Source organism: Nycticebus coucang, chromosome 5, assembly GCF_027406575.1.
Source record: "Nycticebus coucang isolate mNycCou1 chromosome 5, mNycCou1.pri, whole genome shotgun sequence".
Lineage (NCBI taxonomy): Eukaryota > Metazoa > Chordata > Mammalia > Primates > Lorisidae > Nycticebus > Nycticebus coucang.
In genome coordinates, this window is record NC_069784.1 from 140,491,168 (window position 1) to 140,510,134 (window position 18,967).

General features: G+C 37.7%; 1 protein-coding gene across 10 annotated transcripts in view; it reads left to right on the plus strand.

Annotated features, from left to right (window-relative positions):
• The window catches only part of AFDN (afadin, adherens junction formation factor), a 156,626-nt gene that overhangs the window by 94,708 nt on the left and 42,951 nt on the right, over positions 1–18,967 (plus strand). For 5 of the 10 annotated variants that reach the window (XM_053591037.1, XM_053591038.1, XM_053591040.1 and 2 more), the window contains exons 12-22: positions 111–229; positions 5,465–5,526; positions 5,645–5,850; positions 7,658–7,678; positions 8,439–8,584; positions 8,888–8,982; positions 9,374–9,639; positions 11,346–11,489; positions 12,981–13,179; positions 15,903–16,006; positions 17,661–17,747. In XM_053591037.1, the coding sequence (XP_053447012.1) occupies positions 111–229; positions 5,465–5,526; positions 5,645–5,850; positions 7,658–7,678; positions 8,439–8,584; positions 8,888–8,982; positions 9,374–9,639; positions 11,346–11,489; positions 12,981–13,179; positions 15,903–16,006; positions 17,661–17,747 (1,449 nt within the window). The remainder of the gene's footprint in view (positions 1–110; positions 230–5,464; positions 5,527–5,644; positions 5,851–7,657; positions 7,679–8,438; positions 8,585–8,887; positions 8,983–9,373; positions 9,640–11,345; positions 11,490–12,980; positions 13,180–15,902; positions 16,007–17,660; positions 17,748–18,967) is intronic. The other 5 variants (XM_053591042.1, XM_053591043.1, XM_053591044.1 and 2 more) reach the window with 1 other exon arrangement.

Sequence of the window (18,967 nt, forward strand, 5' to 3'; positions counted from 1 at the left end):
TTGGCTCTGCTGCTTTCTGGCCTGCCCCAGAACTCTGCCTGCAGTGCTGAGTGTCAGGCTGGGCTGGTCTGCAGGGTGTTCTAAACGCACTGTGTTTCCCTCCGGCACAGAGCACCACTAGGCTGGACAGCGACAGAGCACCGTCTGCCTCCAGCACGGCTGAGCGAGGGATGGTGAAGCCGATGATCAGAGCAGAGCAGCAGCCAGACTATCGCAGGCAAGAAAGCAGGTAATTTCATTTCTTACTGTGAAAGAAGTAAAATCGTTCTTAGAGCGGGGTTTGGAATAAAGATTATTGAGTTTATAAAGGTTCTGACGTTTTAAGAATGTTGGTGATACTGTTTAAGAGTGTTTTCCTTTCCATGTTATTGAATTGAAAAGCAATGCTTCATTAATAATCATATCCCTCCCTCACTTATGTGCCATAGTGTTATCAAGTTGAAATAAGAGGCACATGGAAGTAAAATACTGCTATTTCAGGGCGGTGCCTGTGGCTCAGTCGGTAAGGCACCGGCCCCATATACCGAGGGTGGCGGGTTCAAGCCCAGCCCCGGCCAAACTGCAACCAAAAAATAGCCGGGCGTTGTGGTGGGCGCCTGTAGTCCCAGCTGCTCGGGAGGCTGAGGCAAGAGAATCGCTTAAGCCCAGGAGTTGGAGGTTGCTGTGAGCTGTGTGAGGCCACAGCACTCTACAGAGGGCCATAAAGTGAGACTCTGTCTCTACAAAAAAAAAAAAAAAATACTGCTATTTCAAATTTGCTGCTTTGAGAATACATAAAGAGAAAGGGAGTTTTTAATGGATTTTAATATTTGATAATTTTTGTATTTAAAGAAATCTAGTCATTTCATGCCTTTCTAGCTGAAATGTTTATCTGCTTACAAATACATAAAGCTACAAATGATCTTAAAATAGAGATGTTTCGAATTGTGGAGTGCCATGTCCTCTGCTCTGATGTGATGTGTCTTCCTGTTGGGATAGGTGGAGGGTGAGTTATTTTTTCTGCTGGTTTTGTTCTTACCTAGTTATTTTGGGCAGAGAACTTTAGACTTTTGTTATTTCCTTTCTTACAATTTTTAATATGTGTCACCTTAAAACATTAGAATTCTTTTTTTTTTTTTTTTGTGACCTCAAATTGTTTAAATGTTGAAAGTAATGTCAGTGGCTTAAATATGGTTGCTAACTAATAAACAGATGAGTTCCAAATGCTAACTAGTTTAAACTGCAGCATTGTTTGGTGCTGAGGACCTCTACTTGTAGCTCTAAATGAACCACAGAAATAGAGAAATTTGGTGTGACTTTTATGATGTTCTTGTTATCATCTGTGAAATTGGTAGCGTTCCCCTGTTGGTGTTCTTCAGGTTTTTGAAGAGGCCATTCTGTTTCCTGTGAAAGATCCAGTAACTGAAGCAGACAACTGCAGCAGGGGCTTGTCGAGGGTAACCTGTCAGTTCAGTCACAGTGAGGACAGTACTCGGGCTTCAGTTTCCAGCTTCCAGTAGAGGGCACTCTATGGCATGCCATTTTAACACCATTCATCTCAGTAATTAAATATGTACATTCCGAAGGAAATCTCAGGTTTTTACACTAGTTTTATTTTGGACACTTGATTCTTATGCATGGCTTTTGTTGGCTGATAGTGAGTTTTATTAGACGCAATAGTTTACTTTCTGTGTTTGTACTTGTTTATGTTAGTGTATTGTAGAATAAGATGTTCAGAATGGTGAATGGGTACCGTAAGGAATAACTGTGTATTTATAGTGATTGAGAAGTATGTCTTACAATTCTTAGCTCTTAAATACTTGAATTATTAAATGAATCCACATGTGGGAGAGGAAAGATCAATTAGGATAATGGTTTTAGGATATGCAAAATTAATGAGTAGTAAATATGTACAGTTGATAGTTTGTTAATACAGTGTCAAAAATAGCCATATGATTGTTAATTATATGTATTATTTTTTGCACTAAGCACATACTATAATTAAAATTTCTACAAGGCAGTTTGCTTTGCAAAGACTTCTTAATGGTTTTGTTTGAGTAATAAATATGCTGCTTTGTTGATGTTAAGACAGTGATGAAAACAGTGGAAACTTTCTTCCCATCTTTTTTTTTTTTTTTTTTTGTAGAGGCAGAGTCTTACTTTATGGCCCTCGGTAGAGTGCCATGGCATCACACGGCTCACAGCAACCTCCAACTCCTGGGCTTAAGCGATTCTTTTGCCTCAGCCTCCCAAGTAGCTGGGACTACAGGCGCCCGCCACAGCGCCCAGCTATTTTTTGGTTGCAGTTCAGCCCGGGCCGGGTTTGAACCCGCCACCCTCGGTATATTGGGCCTGCACCTTACCAACTGAGCCACAGGCGCCGCCCTTTCTTCTCATTTTTAACCTCATTCTCTCTGTTTTTTACATATACAATATTAGAATAAGCATTAAATTAGATAACTTAATTGGTATAGTTTAAAATACTAATTTAGTTAAAAAATCCTTTTAAATGATGGGAGTACACTTTTTGTTTTTATTAAATCATAACTGTGTACATTGATGCATTTGTGGGGTTCAGTGTACTGATTTGATATACAATGTGAAATGCTTACAATTGAACTGAATAACACATCCATCACAATTATACTCTTTTCTTAATAGATTTGAAATGTACCATTACATCATGCACATTAGGTGAGGTCCCCTCAGATACCCTCCCTCCTCCCTTCTCCCCCTCCCCTCTTTTCAGTCTCCTCTTCCCTTCCACTTTCTAGACTATAGTTATGTTTTACCATTTGTATGAATGCGTAGGTGTTTATACCTTGATTTCATAGTAGTATTGAGTATATTGGATACTTTTTTTCCATTTTTGAGATACTTTGCTAAGAAGAATATGTTCCAGCTCCATCCAGGTAAACATAAAAGATGTGAAGTCACCATCCTTTTTTTGGCTGCATAGTATTCCATGGTGTACTTATGCCACAGTTTGTTAATCCCTTGATGGTAGTAACTTTTAATTGTCAATGATGAATTTTTTTTCTTTTTCCAGTGACAATTTAACCTCCTCGTTTTTGCCAAATTTGTTGAAATAAACCATTGGTAAATTTTATTCAAGTCCCTTTTAAAAGGATAGTACATTAAAATAACTGCCTATCTGCAATGTTAGATATCTATAAATATGGGAGTGTACGAGAGACATGTTAAATAAGTGAGCATTTAAATTACATTGTTTGTAAGAGCATCTATGTTTTCCTGAATTATTGAGTTAAATCATAAAATTGTAGACTAGATGACAAACTTTGAAACATATAATTTAATAAAATGATTTTTTGGTTTTTGTTTTTAATTATTATAATAGTTTGTGTTAACTCACATTATATTCTTTTCTCTTTATTTATCTTTTGGTGCATGGAGAAGATGAGGATGTGTCTTCATCTGTTTAAAGAATTATTTTAGTTAGCCAGTCTGTAAACTATTATAAATCTATAATCATCATAAGTTGTTCTTTTTCATTTTTAAAGAAAAGTCTTTTATTGTCGTGTTTAATGAATTGACTAACAATTGCAAAAACGTAATTCAAGAAGCTCATTACCAGCTAACTGACTAAGCAGTGTTGTTGTTGCTGTCATTTTAAGTCATTGATGAGTATTTCCGATTCAAATGTGCTGATAATTGTTGACTTTCCACTTCACCAGATATGAATATTTACTTGAATAAGTTTAAGTCAAGAGATATTTTCATTCTTGTAACTCTTTATGATCCCCACTATTTAATTTTCATTTAAGTTTATAGAAAGGCAAAACATATGCTCTCTGGTGTTTGCTGTCAATTTTAGTTTTCTTATTTTTTCAAAGACAAGAGTTACTGAAAATTATTCTTGATTATCTCTAAAATGACAAAAATGGCCAGGCATAGTAGCTTATGCCTGTAATCCTAGCACTCTGGGAGCCTGGGATGGGTGGATTGCTTGAGGTCAGGAGTTCGAGACCAGCCTGAGCAACAGTGAGATCCTATCTCTTAAAAAACTAGGCAGGCATTGTGGGTGCCTGTCGTCCCAGCTACCCGGGAGGCTGAGGCAAGAGGATCACTTGAACCCAGGAATTAGAGGTTGCTGTGTGCTATGACACTATGGCACTCCACTGAGAGTGACAAAGTAAGACTCTGTCTCAAAATAAATAAATAAAATGACAAAAGTACTGAAATGTTGTTAAGGAAGTTAATAACCTGCCTCTGTGTTTGTTTTGGTTGGTTTGATTGAGTATTTTTTTATTGTGTTGTTTTTAATTTTAGATTAATGTGAGGGTACAAACAACTGGGTTACAATATTTGTATTTGTTATGTAGAGTCCCTCTTGTAGTTGTGTCCTGTTGGTTACCTATTATACATAAAAGATAGCTAGTAGCAGACTTAGAGACTGGCTTGAAGTTCTAATCATTTGTCTAAGTGAAAGAATATTTAAAGTGAGCATTATTCACTGAGGAAATACAAATCTATTACAATGAAGAGGTCTAAATTGTATTTGTAATTATCTTACACAGTTCAGAATGTCTGTGCCTAGTAATGGCTTTCAAAATGGTTTTTAACCTTGGTCACAAGGTCATACTTTACTCAATACTTGGTGGACAGAACTCATACAAATTCATGTATTCGTAATTGGAAGAAGAGTTTCACCCTTACATCCTACCAGTGAGTGGTGACCTACGGTGAAGAATTATCTTCTAGGAATAGAAGTGGACCTAATCTTTGAATTAATTTGATCCTGAATACCTGAAAAGATACAAACATTGGCACAATGCTAGTTCTTAGAAATGTTCCAAATTGTAGTTTATCTTTATTTATATGATTTTTGTCAGTTCCTTTTTTGTATAGTGTCAGGTAAATTGCGGAAAGTATTTGGCATTTGTGTGACCTTTAGAAGAAAATGTGAGTGAGTAGAATGTCTTTTTTAAGGGATGCATGATTTTGGGAGATGAAAAATAGTAACACTGGGTGGCTGTAGCAGTCATCTCATCTAACTGTATCAGTAGAGAAAGGAGGCAAAAAATGTCTTGGTCCTAGGACATTTTTTGTTTTAGTATAAGAACTCAGTTTCAAGCTCCGCATGGTTTACTTTTCCTTGGTGTCTCTTTGTAGTGTCTTTTCACTGTCACCTGAGCCAAGCTATAGCAGGTGCAATACAGCTTGATCTCTGTGCTAGACCTGAAGTGTTCATTAATAATCCAGAATTGTGTCATTGTTCTCATGGGGCAGGTATATACTTGAAGGAACTAACCTTCTGTGAGGAGTTGTGGTAAGATCTCTCCCAATATATTCATCCTAGTATTTGAATAGGTTACATGTGAAAACAAGGGCTATTACTATTTGTTTTACATTTGCAAAATCTATATAGGGATTTAAAAAATAGTTGCAGAAATCTACACGGGTTGTCAGTGATATCATTAACCATGTGACCTTATCTTAAGCAATGTCAACTTTTTTCCTTTAGAACACAGGATGCTTCTGGGCCTGAACTGATATTACCTGCAAGCATTGAATTCAGAGAAAGTTGTGAGTAGTTTCAGATTCCATTGTTAGTGAATTATTTCTTGATCCATTTTTATCCATTTGATTTTTCATGGTTTTTTTGTTTTTTTCTTTTTTCTTCTTTTTTGAAATCTTTTCACAGCTGAAGATTCATTTTTATCTGCCATTATAAATTATACTAATAGCTCTACAGTCCATTTTAAGTTGTCCCCTACATATGTATTATACATGGCATGCCGGTATGTATTGTCCAGCCAGTACAGACCGGATATCAGTTCTGCAGAACGCACTCACAAAGTCATTGCCGTAGTCAACAAGATGGTGAGCATGATGGAAGGAGTCATCCAGGTAAGGTCCAGCCTGAAAGCCCTGCTTAACCAATAATTGTTCTTATAATTTTTGAATCAGTGAATTCACTTTCTTTAATGCTTCTGATTTGGTTACATGTTTTTTTCTAAAATAAAAATTACATAAATAGCATAGAAAAATGTATAGTTTCAAAAAATTGAAAGGAAATATAAACCTTTTTTCTTATAGGCTTTCAAATAAAGATAAACTGTATGTGGTCATGAAAAAGATCCTTGAATTTGTAATAGTAAGTGTAATGAAGTGTTGAGGTTATTGTGAATGTTCTTAGAATGTCTTTAAAAATAACTTATTGAGATGAAGTTTAAGTAGCATACATAAACCACATTGATATGAGCATTGATGGTGTTGTCAACCAGTCCTTCGTCTGGTTCCCAGACATTTCCCTCACTCCAGGGTAAACCCTTTGTCCAGGAAGCAGTCCTCATGCCCCTCCCTGTTTTTTTTTTTTTGGAAAGGCACTGGCTCCTTTGTAATGAGTCAGTATGATGCCAGTAGGTCTTGGGCTTTTATACCACATGGGTATAGTGGACATCATGACAGTGTTCACTTAAGGTGAAATTCTTTTCATAAACCTATTTTGAAAATTCCAAGAAGAAAGGTAATCTGTTGGTAGAATGTTTTAATTCCTTTAAGTACTCTCTATCTATAGTTGGTAAAACTGACATAGCAAGTTTTCCATGTTCACAGATAATTTGAAGATTTAATATTTAAAGTTCTTAAAGTAAATCTATAGATTTTTAAAAAGATTTTGTAAATCGCTTGTCAATGCTATTACTCACTTTAATACATAACTCTAGTTAGATGGTTTAGTTGTTTTTCTTTTTTCTTGGCAGAATCATTTTAGGGAAACTAATAATCTTTTACTTCTTTCCTTAGAATGTTTTAAGAGGCCAGAATTTTTCAAGAAATATTTCTTTCATGTTTGAGTGGTTAGCATAATACAAGTGTGATGGCTAGGAAATAGTTAAAAGGGCAGTCATTTTATTTGGATTTTGTTACTCTCACATCTTATTTCATACACAAATATAGATTCCTTTTCAGTTGTTGTTTAGAGCCATTGTCTGTCTTCTGTCATGTCTGGACTTCTAAAGCCTGCTTCAGATTGTGAAACACCTGTGATCCAACTGTCTTTAATAGACTTTTCCTTACTCATGTGAGCTCCTCAGTGAAATCACTGTTGCCGAAGCAAGTCTTTTAAACTTCAGGCTTAGCAACCAATTAGAGAATCTTAAAGTAGTGGAAAACAACTATCACAGTAAAGAATAATTAAAAATTCCACTTTTAAAAAACAAAGAATTTACTCCATTTAGGGTAGGTATAAGTTCTTTATACATTTCAAAATTCTCAGTTTTCTCAACTTCTATTTTGATTATTTCTGTGGGTCTTGCCCTGTTTCTTTGAATTAACAAGGGAAATGGACTCTTAACTTATGAACCTTGAATTAGTAAGCACACAATTTTATTAAAAGATGTTTAAAAGTCCTTCCTTTGGAAATTTTTTAAAGAGATCAGTATGTTCTTCTGTGTTTATTGAAGCATCATCTTTGTAGATGAACTAGTTATTGGGCCAGTGGTAAGAAAATAAAACTAATAACCCTTTAGGTCATATACTTCCAAAACTGCTTCAGAGCCATACGTGAAAGTGTAATTTGGGAATAACATAAATAAATGTCGTACCTTCATGTCGTACCTTCATATTAGTGTTTTGATTTTTTTGAGCTATCATGATTGTTCACAAGTTTCTTTCTCTCGTTCTGCTTGATTTCCCCCCGTCTGTTTTTCTCCAGGAAGTAGACCAGGTTGACCAGGTAGGACATCCTGCTGGGAGCTGATCCTAGCTGTGTTGCTTAGCCAAGTTTCCTCATGCTGCTCCCATGTCAGTACAGTACTACAACAGCTGGACTGAACAGCTCATAACACTCATTCAGCAACTGAGACGTGCAATACTAAAACCCTTTTGACTGTGCAACCTTTACCAGCATTTCATAATTTCTGCTTAATGCACTTCAGTGTGGATATGAAATGACAAAAGTTCTGTTTCTTCTCTTTATTATTTATCCTTGGTTCCTATTCTTTGGATCTCATCTGAGGTTGCCTGGCCTGCACATGTGGTCGGGAGAGGATGTGATAGATCAGTACTTGATACTGAGTTGCATGGTGTCCAAGCCGGTGACTACAAGTATCAGGGTGGCTGTGGGTAACCATGGATACATGTGTGTATACTGCACAGATTACCAGATAATGCACAATCTACAATTCGATATTACATTGTTTGAAATCTCCATTTTCCCACTGATTTCATAAATTATAGCTAATTAAAGACATATAGCTAATACATGTATGTCTATGAACATGAATTCTAATAAGTAGTTGCATTGGTTTTTATTTACTTCCCATTGCTATGTATGTGCCTAAATTCCTTTGCAAATATCTGGTATCTGTGGTAAATATCTTGGTGAAAATGGGACGGTACTGGTCTATCTTCAGCAGCTTTTCAAGAGCATTCCTTTTTATTTGTATTGTTTTTGTTCATCCTTTTTTGCTTATGAAAATGTGTTCTGTCTACAGAAACAGAAGAATATTGCGGGGGCACTTGCCTTCTGGATGGCAAATGCATCTGAACTTCTCAACTTCATTAAGCAGGACCGAGACCTTAGTCGAATCACATTGGATGCCCAAGATGTTTTAGCACACTTGGTTCAAATGGCGTTTAAGTAAGGAATACGTTTTTGAAGATAACACTATTGTGTAAAGAATTAAGTCATATGTTTTTCTCATTCACTTTTCAAAACTAATTTTAAAGATTTTTATTTACCTTAACTGAAGATCATACCAAGTATAAATAAGTACATGCAAAACATCTATATTTGTTGTATTAATGCTGAATTCAATGAGCTATGTTTCAAGAATTCTGAAAGTAAAACTGAATTTTTTTTTTTATAGAAAACACATTCTGTTAACAAGTCTTGTGGTAGTGTGTCATGCTGAGATTATTAAAATTGCTTATATATTTACAGATACTTGGTTCACTGTCTTCAATCAGAACTTAATAATTACATGCCAGCCTTTCTAGATGATCCTGAAGAGAACAGTCTGCAAAGACCAAAAATAGGTTAGGATATTCTTTGATTCCCTTCCTCTCTCCTGCTCTTCCTTCACATTTAACTTGATTTTATTAGTTCATGTAAGAGGAGGTGATTTTAAAAAAATGAGTGACCTGTTTTGTTTGACAGTCTTTAATAAATTTTAACTACTGTCTGTTTTGTTTACAAATAATTCTTTGGTGTGTCATGGTGGTCATACTTTTAAAAATCTGTTAGGATGAACTTACAGTATTAAGCATAGTTAGTATTATGTTTCAGACCACATCACTGATGGTTATTTGAGTAAATTGGCATTAAACAGCAGTTATTACCTAACTACCATGACCCAAGTTCATTGTAAATCCCAAGCATTCTTCTTGGGTAACCCGGTCCTTGGCCTTCTTACCCTGTCCTGGGCAGATGATGTGCTGCACACGCTCACGGGAGCCATGTCCTTGCTGCGCCGCTGCAGAGTCAATGCTGCCCTGACCATCCAGCTCTTCTCTCAGCTGTTCCACTTCATCAATATGTGGCTGTTCAACAGATTGGTGACTGACCCGGATTCAGGGTTATGTTCTCATTACTGGGGAGCAATTATCCGCCAGCAGTTGGGACATATTGAAGCATGGGCAGAGAAGCAGGGCCTGGAGCTGGCTGCTGATTGTCACCTGAGCAGGATTGTGCAGGTGTGTACTGGCCCCACCCCACAGTCAGTGTGCTTGATGGTGAATGGATCTGGTTTTCTGATGGGCAAGAGCTTGGGTTCATCAAAACCTCAAAATCCTTCTTTTGGGGCTTTTCATGTCTACAAATAATGAAATGATGATGTGTGTATTGGTTTCCAGGCTGCCATAACCAGTGCACATCGCCAATCTGAAAGTCTGAAATCTGAAGTGCTCCAAAATTCAAAACTTTTGGAGCGTTAATATGATATTTGGCATCATATTAACAGGTAGCATGTAAATTCAGAGTGAGGAATGATGGTGATGCCACACAGCTGTGGTTTGTGTGGTTTGCTTTCCGATGGTTTAAGGTACACAAACTGCATTTCATGCACAAAATTATTAAAAATATTGTACTCAAGCTATGAGTATAGGTCATATTTGAAACATAAATGAATTTTGTATTTAGACTTGGTCCCATTCCCAAGTTTATCTCATTATGAATATAGAGATGTTCCAAGATTTGAAAAAATTCCCAAATTAAAGCACTTCTGGTCCTTTCAGGTAATGGGTATTTAATCTGTATCTTAGACTGAGCAGCTTAACAGAAATTTCCTGTCTCACAGTTCTGGAGGACAGTCAGGGTGTCAGCAGACTTGGTCCTTTCTGGGGACTGTAAGGGAAGGAACTGCTCCGGGTTTTTGCCCAGCTTCATGGAGATCTGCACACAGACTTTGGTCTTCCTTAGCCTGCAGATGGGCCACCCTAGTCTCTGCCTTTATCTTCAAGTGGTGTTCTCTTGTATGAGTGTCTGTGTCCAAATGTCCGCTCTTCATAAGGTCAGTAGGATTGGACCTACTGACCTCATTTTAACTTGATTACCCCGTGTAAAGACTCTATTTCCAAAAAATATTACATTCTGGGGTATTGGGGGCTTAGGTTCTAAGAGTATTGGGGGGCACAGTTCAGCTCATAACACATGGTAACCAGTAATATAGAGACACTCTTATAATATAAATGAGATCAGTAAGATCTGTTTCGGAAAGCTTCATGCTAAAAGATAAATAGCAATTTAAAAATATAAAAGGCAAAAATTTATACAATATGAAGAGAAACCAGAGTATGACAGTTTAATAATGGATGGTATTATAATTAATTCTACAGAATACAGAGTCACACTGTATATCCTAATGGCCGAACCAGCTCTGAGGGAAGTTCTTAGATGTTAAAAACTAGGAACTGGTATATCGCAGTTGAGGAAATGGATCATCTATAGCCTCAAACCTAGGACAGTATTATTTTACTATTATGTAAATTTTTTTCTTCATTTCTTGATCTCTTTAAAGAGGTTAAAGTATAGTAGGAGGCCAGTCAACAAGTAATGAAAAGTTGATGATAGTGAAACAATTGAGATACCAGTAATTGGTAACATGAGTGGTCATGTAAGTGCTTATACTTCTAAAGGGAATTCTTTTTAATGCTTTATGAACATAAATACTTGAATTTAAATATACATATGTTCTATTAAACTAAAGAGGGCCTCTAATGACCTTTACTAGACAATGCTTTTAGTGCAGTTTTTATGGTTAATGTTAATGGAAGTCTGTTAAAAACATCTGTGTTTCCAAATTAAATTAGCAAATTGCTACAGTTTTACAAATACTACATATACGATAATATTTATGAAAAACTGTCAAGTCATATTTTATGTCATTTATCCCTTTAAACAGGCAACCACTTTGCTTACCATGGATAAGTATGCACCTGATGACATTCCAAATATAAATAGCACCTGCTTTAAGTTAAATTCATTACAACTTCAAGCCTTATTACAAAATTATCACTGTGCACCTGATGAGCCTTTTATCCCGACGGTAGGTGAATAATGTGGGACATGTTTGCATAGGGAAGTTTGAATGACAAAAATAAAAGGAAAGTCTACTTAATAAGTTGGCTTATTTAATATTATCTTATGAGATCATTTTGCTATTGACATTTAAGTTAGAGTTGTGTGCAAGAAGCAAAACTACATAAGCATTTAAGTAGAAAGGAACTTTATTCAGAGAATTGGATTCTTGGGAAATAATTAGAAGGACTGGGGGCAGGAAGTCAGGAAGTTAGGATGACCCCACCTACATTGCCATCACCAATGCCAGGGGTTCACAGGCAGCCCACAGCCTGGCCAGGGGAGAGGCATCTACCTGGCAGAATGCTTAGTCTTGTCCAGAATGGATGCGTGGGGAGGGTACAAAACCCAGTCCACTATATCCCCCATCATCAGCTGTTTTTTATATAGTAAGAGATGATGCTCGTATTCCCATCACAGTGACATGCATCCTGAGCACTATGTAAGTTAAGTGGCTAGATAGTTCGACCTTCAATATTGAATTTATACCAACAGAAAATATCCACAAAGTAGCCACAAAGTGGAAATCTCTAAATCAGCAGTACAATATGTAGATAATCATGCTGCAGTTGTGTAAAGGAGGATCACACTACAGTGAGCGGCAGTCACGTAAAGGAGTATCATACTGCAGTGAGAAGGAATGAGTGGCATTCAGCCACAACAATTGGGATGCATATTATGGCATCATTTGCACAAAGAAGCCAAATCCCCAACGTACAGTGTATGTCCATCGGGGGAAATTTCTAAAACAGGCTCATGGCAGTATCAGAAGCCTGGACAACTGCTCCCTGGGGGAGGAGGAGAGAACGTGGTGGGGGCAGGAGTGGCTGTTCAGGAGCTGGTCTGGCCTTCTGGGTGTGGGCAATGATGGTGGGTGAGCCAAGGGCCCCCTTACCGAGCTGTGCACGTGGAGTTTGTGAGCCTTCCTGTGAGGGGGGCTGTCAGGAAAAGGCTTTCAAACAAAAATCACCCATAAACCTAAAATTTAGAAATAACCTTTATATGTTGATATATTCCAAACTGGAAAAAATACTGCATAGATATTTTGTCCTATTTTTTATATTTAACCTTGTGTGAGCTTTTCTTTGAATGTCATTAGAGAGTCTACAAAGATGATTATTAACATCTGAAAATTAACTGAAAATTGAAAGAATTATGTGAGAAAAAGATTTCTTTGGAAAAGAAGAAAAATCTTATGATAGAGCAGTTTCTTTTACTTAAAGCTACAAGTTATTTAAAATTAATAATTGATGTCTTGGTTCATGTACAAAATATGTGTGCCCTGCATGTGGGCTCTTGCTTTGGAAAACTGATTTTGAGTACGTCAACGTGTGTGTCTGTGTGTGTGCGTGTCAGAGGAGCTGTGCTCCAGTGTGCATGCAGGTGTGAGTAGCTGTTGGTCACAGGCGCATTAGTCTTTGAGCATCTCTTTGTGATTTTACATTTGTTTTCTGAACAGGATCTTATAGAAAACGTGGTGGCTGTCGCCGAGAATACTGCTGACGAGCTGGCCCGCAGTGACGGGAGGGAGGTGCAGCTGGAGGAGGACCCTGACCTGCAGCTTCCTTTTCTTTTGCCAGAAGATGGCTATTCTTGTGATGTTGTCAGAAACATTCCAAATGGTTTACAAGAATTTTTAGAGCCTCTGTGCCAAAGAGGTAAATGTCATTTATCATGCCCAAGTCTGAGCTGTGGTCCTATTGAAGTGAGCATTTTACTCATCGTCCTCCTCACAGGGCAGTCCGCTGTATTGGAGTACACCCTGCTGTCCGGGGAAGCCTCAGTCCGACTGACATGGAGAAATGTTTGTGGCAATGTAGGGTCAGACTTGGATATTATTATCCTTACTGAGCTGTGTGTCATATATCCATGTGATCACCTTTGTCAGGACTCTGCTCCTGCTGTTGAACTTACGTTATTTTTTTTTTTATTTATATATACATAGATCATGAATACATTTATGCCTTTGGGATTCAGTGTGTTGATTATTTGTACAAATTGGAGTGCTTACATCCTACTAATTAACATAGTTTTCACCTCATTTACTTAATCACAGTGTTAAGACATTTGTGTTCAATACTTGATAGATTTAACTTGTACCCTTGCAATATGCTCCACAGGTGGTTTGATAGAGGGAGGGTTAATGGTGGGACCACACCTGTGGAACTTACGTACTTTTGTTTTCTTAAATTCTAATTCAGGCATCTAGGAAACCAGTGTCTTCCCACATCTTCACATGCCTTCCCTAGGAGTGGTTCTTGTGTTGTTTTTTTGCTTCTGTTGTTGCACCAGGGGTGTCCATTACAAGTGCAGCAGCTGCCTATCCACCCACTGACCTTGTGCTCCTGGAGCCTTGGCTGGGCCGGCTGTGCGTCCTTACATGGGCCTGCTGTGTGCTCAGTGCTCAGAAATTATTTTTTAATTAATATCTTACAAATAAGCATGCAGTGAGACTAATTTATTAGCATTTTAAAATTTTATAGTGTGTGGACAACTGCCAGTTATGTAATATGCGCCAAAGAGTGTGTACTAATCAGACATAGTGAGCCCTTGACTTGAAGTTTTCTTTGTGACTTCCCCATAGGCTCTTTTGAATGGTTAATTTTAGGACATATGTACTATTTCATCATCATCTTGCCAGCACCACATTATTTCATATGTGTTAGCTGATAATGGTATATGTGGCCTCAAGCACACGTCTTCAAAAGACAAAGGATTGAGTGTTTTCTTTTATGACATCACTGTTTTAATGCTTCATAGCCAGTTCTTCGCAAACTGATTAAACAACTGCTTTGTTCTCAGTGTGTTCCTTTGTTTTTTTCATACAATACAGTTCTGTGAGAGAAGACTATATAACCAGCCTGAACTCATACCTGGTCTGAGGCACATTCCTTAGCCTAATAAAGCAAAAGTTCTGTTTGCCATATGGTCTAGAACTTACTTTAGAAATCTGACATTTGAAAAAATAAGAAAATAATTCCTAGTTGCTGAAATTACAAATCATGATAAACTTGTGATTTCCTAAAGCATGAGAAAGAGAAGCAAGGAATAGGTTATAGTTTAATGAAACTAGATTAAAACAGTGATTTTTTTTTTTTTTTTTTTTTTTTTTGTAGAGACAGAGTCTCACTTACTGCCCTCGGTAGAGTGCCGTGGCGTCACACGGCTCACAGCAACCTCCAGCTCCTGGGCTTAAGCGATTCTCTTGCCTCAGCCTCCCGAGCAGCTGGGACTACAGGCGCCCGCCACAACGCCCGGCTGTTTTTTTTTTTTTTTGCAGTTTGGCCGGAGCTGGGTTTGAACCCACCACCCTCAGCATATGGGGCCGGCGCCCTACCCACTGAGCCACAGGCGCCGCCCGTGATTTTTTTTTTTAAAGAGTAAAACTAAGGTTACATTATATCCTTACCTTAACCAAGTCTCCTTTTCCCTGTATCGCAAACAACCTCGTTGTTGTCCAGAAATAAGAATTATCCTTGCTAATAAAACACTGTATGTAGTGCATGAAACTGAGAGCCGAAGCCATTCCTCATGTCATCAGAACCAGGCGAGACTGCTGGAGAGAGCTATGCCTGGCTGCAGGTGCTCCGGGCGAGCAAAACTCCTGCTGTGGGAGGAAGATGATGGCTCTGTACAAATCAGAGTTGTGCCAGGCTTACAAGATAGCATTTTGTCAAAAACTTAACTGAAAAATACAAAGTAAGATTTGACTAAATGAAGAATAATATATTTATTTATGTTGAATTAAAAGGCTTAGTCTTACAAAGATGTCATTCGTCCTAGATGGAAATGCCACAGATATTCTTGAAAATATTATATAAAATGATGTTGAAATTTATTTGTAAGGAATGTAGTGAATATGAATGTGTAAGGATATTGGGACAAAAAGTAATGAGAGGGGGGTTTCAGATTGTATCAGTCACCTCAGCTCTTTTTCGAGTGTGACCAGAGCCTGACATGGTAGGTTGGTAGTTTCCTGTTGGAGAGCTATTTTCTGATACCCGCTTCTCGCTCTCTTTGCTAAGTAGATAGCTATTCTGAATGTTACTGAGGATCTCTCAGTTTGTCAGAGTCAACAGTTCTGCAAGGAAGTAATGACAGGGCAATTCGATAATTTCTTACAGAAGTAAGAAAAAAGTTCTTTTGGAACACGGGATAGGGAGACCAATTTCACTTTTCAGCTTGGTGTTGAAATTCTCTTGAACCAAAGCAAATGTGTGTTTTTAAAAGTCTGATGATTCAGTTTTTAGAATAAAGGCACAGAATAAGAAAATTAAATTGTCATTAGATGTTAAGCAGTCAATAATTTACCTTCTCATTAACAATCGTGTCTTGACATGGTATGCTTTTCAGTTTTATAATTTGCTTGTTTTCTCCTTAGGATTTTGCAGGTTAATTCCTCACACACGTTCGCCAGGTACTTGGACCATATATTTTGAAGGTGCAGATTATGAAAGTCACTTTCTGCGTGAGAACACAGAACTGGCAAGTATTATGAGAAAGCTAGATGGACTGTGACATGAAACATATTCCTTAGGATTGAAAATTTGATACAAATTCTTTCTTTTCTTACACTGAGCATTGTTGTGTTAGGAAAATTTTTAAATCACCTTTAAATATGGACTTTATTCAAGAATCTTTAAACTGTTTACATAGATATATATTTTTCCCAAGCCACGTCTACACAGTTACTATATAAACAAAGGTACTGTTCATAAAGAATACTTACGCACCCAGTGATACTCAGTCTTAATTTTAATTTATATTTTAGAAGAAGCATACTAATCTGATAGCTTTTAAAGATTAGAAAAATAAGAAAAATATTTCAAAAATACTTTAAAATATACTGGATGGCCATAAAGTTCATGGCCACCCTGTATATTAAATCATTTACTTAATATTTTGTATCTTTTTGAAAGAGTGGTAAATTCCAGTATTTCTTAACTTCACGCATGGTAAAGATAAATTTTTGTAACAGTAATTCAAAGTCATTTGTTTATTTTGCCCTCCTAGCATACTTCAGATTTGATAGCCATCTCCAAAAATTGAATTGGTGATTGCTCAGTTACACCAAATATTTGATCACATTCGACTACTGATAAAGTGAATATACTCTTAATACTTACTGCTATTTGTCAAATCCCAAATAATAGCAGCAACTTTTAATTACAGATTTTATGGAAAAGCAAGACCTTTTTAGATGGAATCAGTTCTTCATCTTCCTACTTTATTCTCACATTCCCATAATTTCAGCTCTTGAATTCTTAAAAGATTTGGATATTACCTAATTTTATTTATTTTCCTTAAAATACTCTTTCCCAGACTTTCGTTACTTTCCTTCTAAGTTAAAGAGCCCCGTCGTGTGTAACTCCCACTACTCGGTAGGGTCCCTGCATGCTGCGTGTTTAGTTAGCTAGGCTCTCCTTTAGTGTGGGCCCGCCATTCCTTTTCTTCTTTAATTGTGTTTACTCTTTGGTATGAGGAATGGCATGTATATTGCAGGTAACTTCAGTGAATAATTTCACTTTCTCATTATTTTATGAGTTGCTCAAGACCCCACCTGCCTCTCTCTGGTGACTAAACTGCTCAGGCTTCACTTCATGGCTTAGCATGTTGCTGCCAGAGCCTTATAGCTGCTTTGTTGTTGCTATTTAAAATAAAACGACGGTCTTGTTTTCCCAAGAGACACAGATGTTAGGCCATTTTTGTTATAACTGGTTTTTGCTGTCTTCCCTATAGCTAGTGTAAAATAAGTTTAAATTTCTTCTTTGAGTAAAAAGGGTAATTTATTTCAAAAGGTAATAAAGTAAAAATTGAATTTTGTCTTTCCAATTAGACTTTCTAATGTGATAGTAACGAGCATTTACTTTTGTTTTATAAGCTATGTTCTTCAAATAGCATTTAAATAACTTTTATGACGAGATTTATCTTGAAGTTGAGTCACGAGCATCAGTGTCTGGTTAGGGGTTAATGAGGAGACCGTCTGTATCAGCTGTCTTCTAGCCTTTCCTTTCTCCTCCTCCTCTTTGCTTTCCTATTTACTGCTGTGAGTAGGATTGTGACTGGGTCGTGCGCTGTCTAACCATACTGAAACACTTCCATTTTAGTCATAAAATAAACATTTCTTTTCGTCCTTTAGGCTCAACCTCTGAGGAAAGAACCTGAAATAATCACAGTGACCCTAAAAAAACAGAATGGAATGGGCCTCAGCATTGTCGCAGCCAAGGTAGGGCAGGGCGGGTCATGAGAGCGTTGTCGTCCCCATGCCTTAAACATGAGTCAGTAGCTGGCAGGGCTGGGTGTGTGGGAGCGCTCCCACCTGTGTATGCAGTGCAAGCTCATTCCTGCTCTCGTGGGGAACAACAATGTGATGAATGAAACTGGTGTTTTCCCTGGGCCCAGGGAGGTGAGCGATGAGCTCCCACGCTGAAGATGTGGCTGGAGTGAGTGAGATCTTGCTCCAGAGGAAACAACTTAAAAGCATGGTCAAAACATGAGTGGCACAATGGGAAAAGAAAGCTCTGGCACAGAGGACAGCTGTGTGGTGAGAACGGGCTTAGGTCTGTCACTTTATCATGCTGGGCACTGGACATTCTGGACAGGCTGCAGTGTGTGAAAGAGTGGACAGGGGTCATGCTGCACAAGCACACCTCTGCTTCTCTTCTCCAGGTGTGCCTGTAGCAGGTGGTGAGGAGCTTAGGCAACTGTGCTTTTTACCTCGGCTGTCTGTGGTCCTGCTGTGGATTGCCTGCCAGACCACACCCTTCCAGAACTCAGGCTTTGATCCTTTTGCCCACCAGTCTGAAGTAGGATATGTAAAGCCACAAAGATCTTTTCTTCTATTTAAAAGAAATGAATATTGTGACTTGTTCAAGTCACTTATTTGTCAGCTGCTTCTACTTTGTGGATACTTGGTTGTTTACTCAGCATGAATTTTAGCTTTGTGCCATACTCAGATATTTTCAATGAACAAATTTGTTTGTAGCCAGTATTTAATTACTGATGTTTCAGTTAGCTTTGCTAATATTTTTTCACTTTAGCAACTAAAATTTTTATCTGTTTTCATAACTTTGGAGAATATATGAAAAGCTTCAGTAGCAGTGTGTGAGAAGTATATTCTGAGTTGCACACTGTTAATGTGCTTTGAGAAATAATTTTTAAATTCATAATAGTCAAGAATTTTGGTTTGTATTTCTTCTACACCAGAATTATGTTACCCTGAGTATTAACTGGAAAGAAATGGACTGTTAATTGAAACCCTGCCATCCCCATTGCCTAGAGAACTGTGATTCTTAAAAGGCTGTGTAAGTGTCCTTTGGGAACAAGGGCCCAGGGGCAGACCATGAGGTCAACATGGGGCAGACTAATGTGGGGAGTGGGGGGAGAAGGAAAACCAAGGAGTGAGCTAGCTAGTGGTCCAGTAAGGTGACAGGCCTTTCCTGAGCT